We start from the raw sequence: 15,911 nt of genomic DNA, 5'->3' as shown, positions 1-15,911 counted from the left end.
TTTCAATAGGAGAGATAATGACTAATGAGTAAAAGTAGTAGTAGTGAATTCTAGAATTAAGGGGTTGTTTGGTTGAGGGATTCGTACCCCGATTCGAATCATGATTCATGGTTCGTTACAGTATTTTCTCTCACAAAAAATATACGTAAATAAAAAATAGTTCTAATCTCATGATTCTAATCCATGAACCAAACGTCTCCTAATTTTCTACCTTAAAAAGAGAGAGCATCAGGGCAACAAAGTAACTTTCATGACAGAATGATTTTTCTCTGATTTTGTTTTACTGAATTTCCTAAAAAGAGGTTTGTAACAATATCTTTTGTCCTTATGGTAATGTAGTTAAAACCTTGAATGGCTTTTGTCTGAGCAATGACCCATGACCATGAGCAATAAAAGCCCTGCACTTATTGTGTAACTGCCATTTCAATACCTCCTAAATAGGCATTTTCTATTAATGACTATTAATTTTCACTTAACTTATTCCCAAATTCGCTTTGTTTTACAGTATACAGTCATATCATTTTGAATATATATATTCACACACACACACAAACATATATATAGAGTTATACTGCACACCATTATCGCAAATAATATAGCACAAATTTATTTCTTATAAGTATAATAACATAAAATAATAACCCTAGCATAAAACTATAAATACACCCGCCTTCCACTTGGAGACTTCAGCACCCCGCTTAAAAAAAAATGGCACATTATTTGGACTACAATATTGACAAATATTACAACCATAAAAAGGATATGAGAAATGGTGGTGCTATGGTTTTATTTTGTTTTCGCATTAATTTCTGTTGGTTTTTTTTTTTTTTTTTTTTTAAGAATAATTTCTGTTGGGGTTTAAGAGCAATTATTTCAAGTGACGAGTTTTTACCTCGGCAAGAAAGGCTTCATAAATACAAAGAGTCGAATGTTATTATCTCTGCGTTTCCCTTGTATATGTTGCGCCACAGCACTGGTATATATAAAGTATAAACAACCTCGAAATTCGGAATCTCCGGCAGTTGTAACACCCAGAAATAGATGAGAAGAAAGTACAATCTTTTAATTTCTACTAAGAATTTAATAAACGCTTCAATTACCGGCTTGAGTTTAAATAAGATAAGATGCCCATTTACTTTTGTCAAAGATATGCTTAAAAATAGTCATGAATAGATGTAGAACTTTACTGTCTAAAATAATTAGTAGAGAAATTTAGTATCCAATAAAAAAGAGGTATATGTAACGTGCATATTGTGTATACATACCTATAATATACACACATGTATCCTTGCAATTACTTAGAGAAGTTTTATCTGTGTATATATATATGATTCATAAATACGAACGTAACACGTGGCGTTCTCCCTTTGTCCCTTTCAATTTATTGAGGAGAAAAGGGAAATGAAAAATTTAAGAGATAAATTTAAAAAAAAAAAAAAAAAAAATTTGAACCTACATATATAGGCACATATATACATATACGTATTGAGTACAGGGTTATTAATTATTCCAGTATTTACTTATTGATCGGTACCATTGTTTTAGTTGTGTGATGTGAATCGCACGATTATAATAAATTGAATAGTTAAAAAAAATTATAACCATTAATAATTAATAAGTATAGTTATAATTGCAAATTCGTTAATATATATATATATATATATATGTATATATACACATATATTTATAGATAAGGACGAATGGACTATGAATATTCTTGACCAGAAGATATATGTGTTGGAATTGGATGTTAATGAGGTATTGATTGAGGTTAGTGCATGAAATACATGCGTGGTGCCAAAAAGCAAGATGCTAATGAGAAGCAATATTGTGTTGCGAGCACTTCACAAGGTAAACGGAGTTCCGTGAAAGCAGATTTTCCATTTTTCACGCAGTCATATCTACCTTTTCAGATAACAAACTTCGTTGCAATAAATCCCATTTTGAGAAGGCAAAGCAAAGATATCGAGAACTATAACACAGGCGAATTCTTTGATTAAGATTGATAAAGTACTAGAGAGTAAATATAGGACCCGTAACAAAAATAATGTACGTATTTAGAACTCGTTTTAAAATAATTTTATTTTTTATATGAAAATGAAAATAAAAACGTTTTCAATCTCAGATATCAATCATTGTTAAAAATGCGTTTGATAGTTTTATTAAGAGATTATTTTCAGTGTAAAAAAACTCATTAATGTCTCACTTTCTCTCTTTGCTCGAGAGAGAAAAAAACGAAAACAAAAAATGAAAAACGACTAAAAGTCGTTTTTCATTTCTCTCTCATTTTACACTAAATTAAAAAATCGTTTTCATTTTCATTTTTTATCTTTATTACGCCAAACGCTGTTTTAAAAACGTTTTTTTTTTAAATATAAAAATAAAAACGAAATCAATTCTAAACACGATCAATATAATTTTATTTTCTTTTCTTGTCTTTCCCATCTAAGAATTACAAGTGCACAAAGAGAGGAAAACTTTTATACCAGGTGATGTTTTTTCACGGCATCGTGCTGGGTGAGCGGGATGCGACTCATAGCACATTAAATAAAGAAATATACCGGTTGGGAAGGAGAATGAAAAAAATGAAAGTTAATGGAAAAGTAGGCGGGAAAAAGTAATTGGTTTTTTTTTTTATTTACTGAGAAAACATAAATTTGCTTGATTTTGAGATAATTTCCTTTTTTAAGATATTTGACCACGGAATAAATTAGTGGGTTAATTTGATGAGACAAAAAAAAAATAAAGTGATTAAATTATCTTAATATAAACAGAAATAACAAATATGTTGTAAGGCTTGATCTTTGAAATTTTAGAACCTATGAATTAAATCACATTGTTGGAATTTTTAGACGATCGTCGATCTTTTGTATATTTGCGGTATATTTCCAAAATAATTCTTCAAATATCAGTTTAAGCAGTGGGCATTTTTTGACGATCGCATGGGTAATTGTTAAATTTAATAAGATGGTCGCATGCCTGAAAATGTAAGGAAAGTAAACAATTTATTTTTTATGGTCAAATTAGAGTAATAAGATTATTAAAGTTTTGAATTAACGCATTTAAAGAAAAAAAAAACCCCCCTTAAAAATGTAAGCTTTTGAATTTTTAATTCCTAATTCTACAAAAATAAGTTTTTTCCTTCAATACTTTTTAACGGCTATTTTCAATTTTTCATTAACTCTTTAACGAAAATAGTTCATTATTCTTCATATTTGATGATCGTGGATATAGTTTGACTATTACGATTGTCCATTCCCTTTCTAAAAGATAAGAAGAACAAAAACTTCTTCTTCCTTTTCCCAATCTTAATTTTTTCTTAAATATCCACTCACCATACACGATATCCACAAAAATTGTTAGAAGAGAAAATCTCAAGAAAGTGACAGAAATTGAAGAAGAAAACGATTGAGAATAATCTGAAATTCTATTCAAGTGAGAAATGATACAGAAACAAGCTTATATACTAGTACACAAGTTGTATAGATAAGTTATAACTAACTAACAACTTGTACAGCTAATCTCAACTAATTGAAACTAAAACTAACTAATTACAAGCTGACTCAACTATTTACAAGCTATTCTAATACTCCCCCTCAAGATGGACTGTAAACATTCTTGACAGCCATCTTGGAAAGGAGAGGAAAAAGAGTAGAAGCCAGTAATGGTTTGGTGAAGACATTAGCCAGTTGAAGATGTGTTCTGATGGGCAGTAGCTTGATAGAACCATCAACAACTCGGTCACGAACAAAGTGACAATCAATCTCAATGTGTTTGGTGCGTTCATGGAATGTAGGATTGTTAGCAATATGAACAGCAGCTTGATTATCACAGAACAAGAGAACAGGACCAGAAGAAGGAACACCGAAATCCTGGAGCAATTGTTGTAACCAAACAAGTTCACTAGTGGTAACTGCTAATGCTCGATACTCTGCCTCAGCTGATGAACGTGACATAGTGGATTGCTTCTTGGACTTCTAGGAAATCAACGAATCACCCAAAAAAAACACAAAATCCAGTGGTAGACCTCCGTGTATCAAGACAAGAACCCCAGCCAGCGTCTGCAAAAGCCTTAAGCTAAACAGAAGAGGATGCTGAGAAAAACAAGCTCTGACCAGGACACGACTTCAGGTAGTTGAGAAGATAATGAGCAGCCTGTAAATGAGTGTCGCGTGGTTGAGCTAAAAACTTACTCAACTTATGCACAACAAACGTGATATCAAGCCGAGTAAGAGTCAAATATAATAACCTGCCAATTAAACGTCTATACTGGGTTAGATCAGTTAAGAGAGCACCATCAGTAGCAGAAAGTTTGGCAGTGGGATCCATGGGAACACTGACTGGTTTGGTAGCCAAAAAACCAGAATCCTCGAGTAATTATAGAGTATAATGCCTCTGTGTGAGAAGAATTCCCTTGGAAGAACGGGCAATCTCTAAGCCAAGGAAATACTTAAGCGGACCAAGATCCTTAAGTTTGAATTGGCTACTCAAGTACTATTTGGCAGAAGCAATAACATCAGAAGATGGACCAGTGATGATTATATCATCGACATAGAGTAAGAGAGCAACAAATGATTCATCCAAGCCCTTAGTAAACAAGGAATAATCAGATTTGGATTGTTTAAATCCAAAGGAAAGAAGGGACTGAGAAAACTTAGAATACCATTGTCTTGAGACTTGCTTAAGACCATAAATTGATTTATGGAGCTTGTAAGCTAGTTTGGTGGACGAGCAGGAAGGCTCCCCCTTACTATGATATCCCAACGGCAAGTCCATATATACTTCCTCAAACAAATCTCCATTGATGGTAACACTTATCATTTTACAAATACTACAGGTATTATCACCCCATCATATAAAATTTCTCCGGTTGCACCAAATTCAAATCTTTGTTGGATTATTGATAGTGGAGCCATGGATCATGTGACTTCCTCATTTGAATTGTTAAATCCTAGAAAGTTGCCAAAGACAACAACCATCAGTTTGCCAAATGGTGGTCATACATATATTAAATCAATTAGTTCATTGCATATTACACCTCAAATTAAACTCGATGAAGTGCTCAATGTTCTGCAATTTTGAGTTAATTTGCTATCAGTTAGTAAATTAACATGAGCATTGAATTGCACAGTAATTTTCTTTTCCGATGTTTGTGTTGTGCAGGACGCTGCTATGAGGAAGACGATTGGCCTGGGCAAGCAACATGATGGTCTCTACTACCTAGCACAGGACCACAATCCAGCCTTCGCCCACAATCCAGCCTTCGCTAATGTCATATGCAAACATTCTAATCTTTGGTACCATCGTCTTGGGCATCCATCATCTCATCCTCTCCAAGTTCTTACCAAAACCAATCCTGCTATTTATTTTGATTCTAAGCATGTTTGTGAAATTTATCCTTTTGCCAAACAAACACGTTTATCTTTTCCATCTAGTTCAATTACATCTAAATCACCTTTTGAATTGATTCATTGTGATATTTGGGGACCACATCGAATAAAATCTCATTCTGGGGCTCATTTTTTTTTTTTACAATTGTTGATGATTATACTCGATATACCTGGATACATCTCATGAGTTTTAAGTCTGAAACACAAGGGATCCTACAATCCTTTATTTCTTGGGTGGAAACACAATTTAATTATAGAATCAAAACTCTTCAAACCGACAATGGCACTGAAATTTTTTCTATGAAAGATTACTTCGATAGTAAAGGCATCAATTATCACACCTCATGTACTTCAACTCCACAACAAAATAGAGTTGTTGAAAGGAAACATCTCCATCTTTTAAATGTGGGAAGGGCTCTTCGTTTTCAAGCAAATTTGTCATTAAAGTTTTGGGGAGAAAGTGTTCAAACAGCTTGTTATTTAATAAATCGTTTATCCACACCTCTTCTTTCTCACAAAACTCCATATCAACTACTTCATAACAAACCGCCCACATACAACCATCTTCAGACTTTTGGATGTCTTTTCTACGCCACTAATCTTCAACCCACACATAAATTTGATCAAAGAGCGCATCGCTGCATTTTTGTTGGTTATCCATTTGGTAAAAAAGGTTATCGAGTTTATGATCTGAAAACAAATAAATTATTTTCTTCTCGAGATGTTGTATTTCATGAACATCTATTTCCATTCCAAGCTAATCCACAAGAAGATCAATATGATGAGGTGGCCTTTCCCTTGCCTCACATCTCAGAAGAACCAGTAATTACAACAACAAGCACCCCACAAATTGATAATCCTCTTTTATCTTCACCAGCGCCTTCCACAAATGGGACTATACCTGACTCTGACACTTCTAGACCACAACCACCTCCTATCATACGTCATTCTAATCGCATGAAACAACCAAGTGTCAAGCTCCGAAATTATCATCTCTACCACACTGCCATAGTTGCCCCTCGCCAGTCTTCTTCCTCGTCCAGCACGTGTCACCCCTTATTCCGGTACGTTTCTTATGCACAACTCTCACCTAAATATCAGAATTTTGCTTGTGCTATTACTACGCTTGTGGAACCTGTAACTTATGAACAAGCAATGTTAGATCCGAAGTGGCAAGAGGCTATGGATGCAGAATTGGCTGCTCTTGAACAAAATAATACTTGGACACTCACGCCACTTCCCTCTGGTCATCGTCCAATCGGCTGCAAATGGGTGTACAAGATTAAACATCACTCTGATGGGACAGTTGAGCGATACCAAGCCCGATTGGTAGCAAAGGGCTTCACTCAACGGGAAGGGATTGATTATAAGGAAATATTTGTACCTATGGCCAAATTAACTACAGTTCGTTGTTTACTTACCGTCGCTGCTGTACGTAATTGGTCACTTCACCAAATAGATGTCCAAAATGCTTTTCTTCATGGAGATTTGCTTGAAGAAGTCTATATGCAGTTGCCTCCTGGTTTTTGTCGACAGGGGGAGACACCTATGGTATGTCAACTCAACAAGTCACTCTATGGTTTTAAACAAGCCTCGCGGAGATGGTTTCATAAATTTTTAGAAAACATTCAGCAAGATGGTTTTCATCAATCTAGGGCCGACTATTCACTTTTCACAAAGGTTTCTGGTAATTCTTTCACCGCCGTGCTCATCTATGTTGATGACATGATCATTACAGGCAACAATGACAATGCAATTGCTGCTCTTAAAAGGTTTCTCCACACCAAATTCTGCATCAAGGACCTCGGCCAATTACGATATTTTCTTGGTGTTGAGGTTGCTCGATCTAGTGATGGTATTTCGATATCTCAACGAAAGTACACTCTCGACATACTAGATGAAGCGGGCTTACTTGGGGCCAAACCATTGTCTACACCTATGGAAGAAAATGTCAAACTCTTGCCTATAGAAGGAGAACTATTAAGGAATCCGTCTACTTATAGAAGGTTGGTGGGACGACTCATTTATCTCACTATTACAAGGCCAGAGATAAGCTATTCGGTTCACATTCTAAGCCAATTTATGCAAGACCAAGAAAGCCTCATTTAGATGATGTTCACCATCTTTTACGATATCTTAAAGGTGGACCTAGCCAGGGATTATTTTTTCCAGCCAATGGAAATTTGCTCTTAAGGGGATTTTGTGACGCAGATTGGGCTCGGTGTTCAATCACTAGATAGTCTGTAACCGGTTATTGTATTTGCCTTGGAAAAGCACTTATTTCGTGGAAAACCAAGAAGCAGACTACAGTTTCAAGATCTTCAGCAGAATCGGAGTATCGAGCCATGGCTTCAGTTACGTGTGAGCTTACGTGGGTCAAGTATTTGTTGGATGACTTATGAGTGGAGCACTAACAACCGGCGAAACTATTTTGTGACAGTCTAACGGCACTTCACATTGCCGCTAATCCAGTTTATCATGAACGGACCAAACATATAGAGATCGATTGTCATGTTATTCGAGAACAAATCCAGTCAGGTGCCATAGAAACTGCTCATGTGTCATCAACCTGCCAACTTGCAGACTTATTCACTAAGCCATTTAGTTCATCAAATTTTCATTCCCTACTCAGCAAGTTTGGTGTTCTTAATCTACACGCTCCAACTTGAGGGAGAGTATTACGGGAATGATTAGAATCCCATAATTATAGAAAGAGATTTTCTGATATTAAGATAGAATATTTCCCATTCATTATTGATTGATTGTAATCGTTTGACCATAAATAAATTCCTAGAATAGGCTAAGTTGATTTCCTATATATGTATATACCTTCTCCGCTATAATTCTTCAATTCAATATACAGACAATATCATTCAATATTCAGCTTTTACAACTAAAAATAACACACGATGGTAATCAAAATTTGTGAACAAAATTTTGCGGTCCCTAAAAACAACTCAAAATCGAATAACAAGAACCCACCCCTTCCTTAGTGAAGTATATCTCAGAAATTAGCCAAATTGGGATCAAAATTGGAATCATAAATCGTTTTCTTATTTTTTCCGGTAAAAAAATATAACCTGACCATCTAACTAATTCAATCGATTACAGGTTACACTTTCCTTTCCACGTGGAAGCATTTTAGCCAGTCGTTGAATTTAACGGTTTCAATTAACTTACGGCACACTGCCGTAAAAAAGTAGTCCGGCAACATAAAACGTCCCCAAAGAGAGAGTGACGCAGCATAATATAGGAGAACAAAGAGTGGGAAAATATATGGCATATATTTCAACATTGAAAAGCAGAATATATATAGTTTACAGAACTCTTAACCGACTCTAAATATATTCTAACTAACAGAATCCTAAGAATAGAAAAGGGAGATTATAAAAGATTACAAAGGATAATCTTGTTCCTAATAATTCAAATTTAAAGTTCCAACTAAATATCTCTAATACATAAAACGTCCCCAAAGAGAGAGTGACAAGTTGCGGCTCATGAAATATTTACAATAATCCATCTTTGAAAAGGAAGGGGTAGTATCCCGGTATCCCCTCATTTCGGTTGATAGCTAAATTAAATTTAAATCGAATTTGCTTTGCGGTTAAAAAAAAAAAATTTCCAATTATATCAATGGGTCTTCTTCCTCTTCTTTAAAAAACTCGCGAGGACCTTTACCTTTGGTGTAAAAATAATATGTTCCAATTTGAATTACCACGATACTCCAAGGGGCTAGGACATAATTAAGATGGTGTTTAGTGTGGATTTAAACACATTTTAAGCACCTTTTAAAAAAACAAATTTTTTTTTTTTTTGAAGGTATGGGGATTCTAACTACATAAATAATGTAACTGCCGGGCTATACTTGCAAATACCTTTTTAAAATCCTTGTTATACAAAACAAATACTTTGTTATACTGGCATTTCCATATGTTATACGCATGGCTCTCGTGTGAATACTTCGCGTAGGCCGGAGGGCATCTTGAAAAAAATAAAAATATAAACAATAACAATAAAAAAGATCCCCTGAACTTCTATGAAGAGAGAAAAGGAAAGGGTTTTTACAAACTAAAATTAAGGTGTTTAGTAATGTTTTATATTAATTTGTTGACATTAAAAATGCTTGGTGTGCGTGTGTGAATGTAAAACCTTACTACAAATAATTTTAGTGTACACTATTTCATTTACGATGGTCACTACAATTACTTAAAAATAAAATAAAAAAACTGAGGCAATTACCGCCGACCATTAGAAAACCGCTGGTTTCACACTTATGAATGGTTCGCCAACTGACAGAAGAACTGGTTTTCACCGTTCACGCTTATGAACATCTCTATCCAACAACTCGCAGACAAAAACAACGTTGGGGACAGCAAGGCATATGAGAAAATGAGGGAAGGGGTTCAGAATTCAGATAGCAAGGTTTCACAAGGTACGGAGTCTACCGACACGGTAGGTGAAAAAAAAAATTGAGACACTTACACTGAACCAGTCTTTTCATTCAACGAACCAGAAACAGTAAACTAGACAAATAAATATATTCTTTTTAGCTAGTCAAAGTTTGCAAGTCACAGAACTACACAAGAAATACATGATATCATTGGCTAACTATGTTGCTTCACCGTTGCCGTATTCCTTTCTACGAAATTAAAAAGGACCAACAAAAAAAAAAAAAGGGGGTTGAGAAAGTGGGGTCCAAGGAAAACTTTAATCCCCCAGTCTACAAACAAAATACATCTTCCGCCAAGTTCATAATCCACACCAGGTTACCCTTGTACAGCAGGCACCACCACTATTTCCAGTTACAGCACCATCAAAACAAATAAAAAGAAGGTATTAGAAAAGTTACCCGATTGGTACTTTACTCGTCTTGGGGTATCATGCCTTCCTCGGCTTCTTCCCCATAACCACCATCACCAAAACCTTTATGCGGTGATGGTGGCCAACTCTTTTCCATAATTGCTTGATGGAAACTTGGCGTATGCTGTTTCCGATTTGGTGAAGGCGGCCGACCCTTTTCTGTCATTGCCTGATGAAAACTTGGCCCATGCTGTTTTTGATGTGGCGAGGACGGCCGACCCTTTTCCATCATTGCTTGATGGAAACTTCGCCCAGCGCGTGGAGCCTTGTCAAGGCTGCGACTGCGACTACGACTCCGGCTACGTTCACGATTTGAACCTCTATTGCGATCACTCCAACCAGAACCCTTTTCAGGGCTTGGACTGCGACTGCGGCCCCTACCATACTCGTTTTGGTGACCGCGATCAAACCTGGAGATATAAACCAGTCACTCTTGTGAATACAGCAGCTGACACGGCAAGCAAAAACATCAAAAAATTCATGAACATATGACGCAACAAAACTATAATGAACGGCCCCCACAATCGTGTGTACCTGTCACGTGAACCAGAGGAAAATCCCCAGCCGCTTCTTCCACCATCCCTTCCACCACCCCTTCCACCATCCCTTCCACCATAACTTGAATCACTGTATCCTCCACGACCCCCATCACGGCCACCAGAACCAGAACCCCAGCGTCTGAACTTGGACATCCCACCTCCACGTGAGGCCATATCACGAATTTCTGATGGGACTCGCTGGTTGGCACCTTCCAATACTTTGATAAGATCTGAAGCATACTTTGCGTCCTGGTCGCCAAAGAATGTGTAAGCCACTCCGCTAGCACCTGCTCTTCCAGTCCTTCCAATCCTATGAACATAATCCTCTACTCCTGTAGGGAAGTCATAATTGATAACCACCCTGCGAGAAAAATTAATGACTATAAGAAAGGGTGTGATGAACAATATCACTGTGGGAGTGATGCAACGAAAGAGTGATGCTAAACTACAGAACCACAAAAAATTGGGCAGTCAAAAACCTGATATCCTTAATGTCTAACCCTCTGGCTGCAACATCAGTGGCTACAAGCACCGGAGTCCTGCCAGCTCGAAACTGATTTAACACAAAATCCCTTTCACTCTGGGATTTGTCTCCATGAATAGCAGAAGCTCCAAACTGGCGAGCAAGGTTACGAGCAAGTTGATCGCACATTTTTTTAGTTGAACAAAAAACAATCATCTTTGATCCTGGCTCTTGCGATCGCAATATCTGCTCCAATCGCCTGTGCTTTTCCAGGGGTGGCAGTACTTCAACATGCTGCAACACCAAATGTAAACGGGGTTAGCAAACATGAAACAACATAGAATAAACAGATTTCATTTATAAAAAAAAAAATCCAAACAATGTTCAGAGTTAAGACCTGCGTGATAGACTTGTTAGCAACAAGTTCATCAACATTGCCAATGTTCACTTGGACAGGATTAACAAGTAGATCTGCTGCAATCTTCCGAACCTCTTTCGGCCATGTTGCTGTGAACATTAAAGTCTGGCGACGAGCAGGAACCTCCTTCACAATCTTCCTTATTTGAGGTTCAAAACCCATATCGAGCATGCGATCAGCCTCATCCAGCACAAGGTAAGAAACTTGATTGAGGCTGATCCTCCTCATCTCGAGAATATCGTTCAAGCGACCAGGAGTGGCAACAACAATATCTGCTCCACGGTCTATATCTCTTAACTGTGGGCCTTTTGGTGCTCCTCCATATAAACACTTGAGAACCAAAGCAAAAGCATGTGAGAACGCCAATGATAATACCCAAATCATATGCATGCCACAAGATCTATTATTGGAAGGACTCCAGAGTGAAAATAAGATAAAACAAATAAGAGGAGAGGTTCAATGTACAAAGTCTACGGACAATTACAAATATTACTTCTTTCCTACACAAGTATCCCTACTAACTTTTCCAAATTTGATCTCAGCCAAGAGTGCTATCACATGATCAAACTCCACACATTTACCACAAATCCTTCACCTATCCAAGCAACAAAACAAAATTCCATGGGAACACAAATGGGACAAAGAAACAGATGAATTTGTTTAAAGAACTTGCCGCAAAAAGGGGAAAAAATCAATTTACTCAATACAAGAACAGAAAATATACTAAAGATTACAGGCCTACGAATCTAAAAAAAAAGGCAGCATCATTCATATATTAAAGATTTCATGCAACATTACATACCGCACAAGATATTCTTGATGACTTTCCAAACTTCACCGCTTCATCTTGTATCTGTGTAGCTAGCTCCCTAGTTGGTGATAATACCAACACAGTTGGACCTAATCGAGAGTCATTGTGACTGCGCTTGAGATGCATAAATCCTGGAAACAAGTAACCCAAGGTTTTCCCAGATCCTGTCTTAGCAATGGCAACTACATCTCTACTTTGAAGAGCAATTGGCCAGGCTTGTGCCTGAATTGGAGTTGGAGCAGAGAATCCTGCATTTTGTACCTGGATAAAGAAAAATACCACCAGCCCCGATAAGCAGATGATCTCGCTGCAATATCACACGTATATATGTATATACATTTTTTTTCCCTTTTGGGACTTGTACAGTAGTGAACTCATAGAAGAGTGAAAAATGCCAGAAGAAGCATCATCCTCCATTGGCAGGTCACCAGTGCTTGCGAATGCAAGCTGGAGTAGGAGGAGGCCTCTTCTTTCATTTGGACTGAGTGGCAGACTAAATCATCACCAACGGCAGTCCCCGCCACAGACTTGGGTGATTCGGAAAGCCCTTCAAAAGAATTCGTCCATCGAATAAGGGCACTCCAAATAAAATGCAAGGCCCCCGGAAGAGAGGGCAGCACAGCGTACGACATTAGCTCCTCCAGGGAGCAAACATCGCACCTGCGACAAAAAAGTACAGATGGCAAATGAATTAAGATGAGTCTGAAACTCTACATTGGACCTCCAGCAAGGACAGAACTTTGCACAAGAAGAAGTTTTGTTACATAGTTCTAGCAAACTCACTGGAGTTCCTAGCCATCATTGTAGCATAAAGATGAAAAAATTTAATAACTGCGACGTGCAAGTCTGATACCTCTCTAAGCATCTCTGATGGAAATCCAGTAGCTTCGAATGATGTGAAAGGTGGTAGCACATTGTCACCCTAACAAAAATGATAAAAACATAAAAATATTGTCAATCGTGTAAGTTAAATTACACACAGAGAGAGACAGAGAGAGAATTGAAACATATAGTAGATTAAACAGTTCGTTAAACTCACAGTAACAGAAATTTCATGCCGACGACGATAAGACTCGGCAGACAAACCACTCCCTCCGTCCAATGGTCCCTGTCCTCTTGCAGAACCTCCATGTCCAGCACTAAAAACCCCAATTACAGCACTGCTAGAGGAAACCACTCCAGCTCGAGCAGCACTTTGGGATGGTGCAGGTGCACCTCTTGTCTAATGCAAGTAAAAAGAATAATTAAGTCAACAAAAAAAATAATAATAATAATACAAAGCCCAGTGTAATACAAGCCCTAAGTGTCTTTTACATTATCTCAAGTTTCATTTGGTATAAGTTAACACATTATTCATAAAGCCATCACATTTGGCATGTTAATGTTCTCGTCATAAGACTGTTGCGATAAGGCAATTGAGAAAGAATCCAACGTTAATAAGTTAAGAGAAGGCATTTTACTTGGTGAACAAACCCAAAACGTTTAATAAAATTCATCTAAAAGAAACAATATCCTGCAAACAGCAACATGCTTCTAAATGCAAATTCACCATGCACGAGTCTTAAGAATCCTGCTATGGCTCGCAAAAAGGAAACCACCACTGGACATAGCACAAACCAGTTTAACAAGGATGACATGACCAAGAAAAGGAAAATATGTGCAACTTGATTACATCACTTAAATAGGTAAGTAGTAACAATAGTAATGGATTCCACACTTGTGCCACACGACTTTTCAAGAGATAAACAAGAATTTCTACCTGCTGGCTCCTTGATGCAGCATCAAGTTTTGATCCATCATTGCTACCTCTTTCATAGCTATCCTTGTCCTCGTTAGGATTACTAGAACGTTGTCCTTGAGAAGACTGTTGAATGTGAACTGAAGAACTTATAAGCACTGAAGAGGACTTCTGAGGAGGACCCGAACCGATTGGCCTCTCATATTGGGTCACATTGGTCTCGGGATTCCAAAAATAGAGATATCCAGTTTTTCCATCAACCAGTCCCCTCCAAGGACTGGGGAGAGTTGGATCCTCTGGAGCATATCGCGGTCCTGAAATAGCAGCAACGGTAGCCATGGCAAGAGACCCACACTAAGACAATCAAGATACAAGGGAAAAGAACCAAAATCAAATCCAAATCATCATACTCAAGGAAAGAAAAATAATGATCAGGACAAAAAATAAACGGCCCAGACAATCCAAACACTAGTCCAATCTCAGAAACAAATCATATTGGCCAGTAAGTCGGGGCAGAGCCTACTTTAACGTGACTAATTAGGCTCAACAAAATAACCATGGCGAAGAAAGACATGAATCATGTTTCTAGGAAAATGGTCAGGTTTGAACTTGCGAACTTAAGGATTGAAAGATCATCTCTCTATGAAAAAAAAAATGAAACCAAGATCGCAACAACCAGAATAAAACCAACAAAAGACCCAAAATAAAGAATCACGAGATCTTCTTCAGCTAAACATATACGTGTGTGTGTATATATACAAAACTTCAACCAAACCAAGCAACCGAAGCAAAGAAAACCAAAAATCAAACATGCAAGCAGACTCGAACTTCCTCCTAGGACACCAAAAAGCGTACAAATTTCAAACTTGCAGGAAACCCTAGAATCCCCCATATCCGATCAAGCTCAGGACCAAAAAATTCACGAAAATCAAGTTTAAGAGATCGGAGAACAGCAAAAGCTGCGAAAATCTGAAGCTTACCTCGTCAACTCGCCGTAAAAATTGATGGAAACGGACAGCGAGAAATGGAGATAAGAAAATGGGATCTGAGAAACGAACCCTTCTGCAGAGAAAACTACGCTTCCGAAGGGCGAGAAAGCGTAGAGATAGAAAGGAAAGACAAGCGAAGGTACTTGTGGTAGTATTTATAGGCGATGGAAATAGAAGGTGAGGTGGCCTACGTTGGGTTTGCTGCCGTGGTTAGGTTAGCTTGACCATGGTTAAGTCATCAAAGAGAAATGGCCAGATCGGGGTGGTTGTTGGCCAGTTGCCGTTTTGATTGGGCTTCAGTTAGGCCCACTTTTGGTGTCTTGACTACTGATTTTTTCTAATTTTTTTTTTATTTTTTTTTATTTTTTTTTTTGGAGAATAATTTTCTCTAATAATTAAGAAATAAAGTTGTGAGAAAATTAGAAATGCTCTTTATTTTTACATTTTTTAGCTTTTGAGTTTGTATTATTTTTAGAATTATGTTGTGGATGTGTATATAAGCATCATTCGTTTCATTAATTAAAATTACAACTCAAATTTTTACTATATATTTTTTCTCATAAAAATTTAAATTTAACTTTACTATAGTGTTTTCTTTTACATAAATTTGCTTCTTAACTCAAGTTTAAAACTCGAACTAACGAAACGAACGAGGCAATAGTTTAACAGTAATTTTATATTTGTGTACAACATTAGAGTTTCA

At 37.0% G+C, this 15,911-nt stretch overlaps 1 protein-coding gene across 1 annotated transcript; it reads right to left on the bottom strand.

Moving 5' to 3' along the window:
* Positions 1–9,914: 9,914 nt before the first annotated feature.
* Positions 9,915–15,318, bottom strand: LOC112093996 (DEAD-box ATP-dependent RNA helicase 46). The gene is made up of 9 exons (XM_024173784.1): positions 15,200–15,318; positions 14,241–14,573; positions 13,521–13,703; positions 13,335–13,403; positions 12,473–12,742; positions 11,650–12,000; positions 11,269–11,546; positions 10,785–11,150; positions 9,915–10,660 (listed from the first exon to the last, which is right to left on the bottom strand). Exons 2-9 carry the CDS (start codon positions 14,556–14,558, stop codon positions 10,252–10,254), a joined length of 2,244 nt encoding a protein of 747 aa, XP_024029552.1. The 5' UTR covers positions 14,559–14,573; positions 15,200–15,318; the 3' UTR covers positions 9,915–10,251.
* Positions 15,319–15,911: the final 593 nt, after the last annotated feature.

Source organism: Morus notabilis, unplaced genomic scaffold, assembly GCF_000414095.1.
Source record: "Morus notabilis unplaced genomic scaffold, ASM41409v2 Scaffold39, whole genome shotgun sequence".
Classification (NCBI taxonomy): domain Eukaryota; kingdom Viridiplantae; phylum Streptophyta; class Magnoliopsida; order Rosales; family Moraceae; genus Morus; species Morus notabilis.
The sequence above is the reverse complement of the archived record's forward strand: the minus strand, read 5'-3'. Positions and strand labels throughout refer to the sequence as shown.

Excerpts from the sequence above, each read along its gene's own strand:
- LOC112093996 (XM_024173784.1), bottom strand. The coding sequence starts at position 14,558 with ATGGCTACCGTTGCTGCTATTTCAGGACCGCGATATGCTCCAGAGGAT. Across the intron at positions 13,404-13,520 it reads GGCATGAAATTTCTGTTACT|GGTGACAATGTGCTACCACC; the intron begins GTGAGTTTAACG and ends CATTTTTGTTAG. Across the intron at positions 10,661-10,784 it reads TCCTCTGGTTCACGTGACAG|GTTTGATCGCGGTCACCAAA; the intron begins GTACACACGATT and ends TTATATCTCCAG.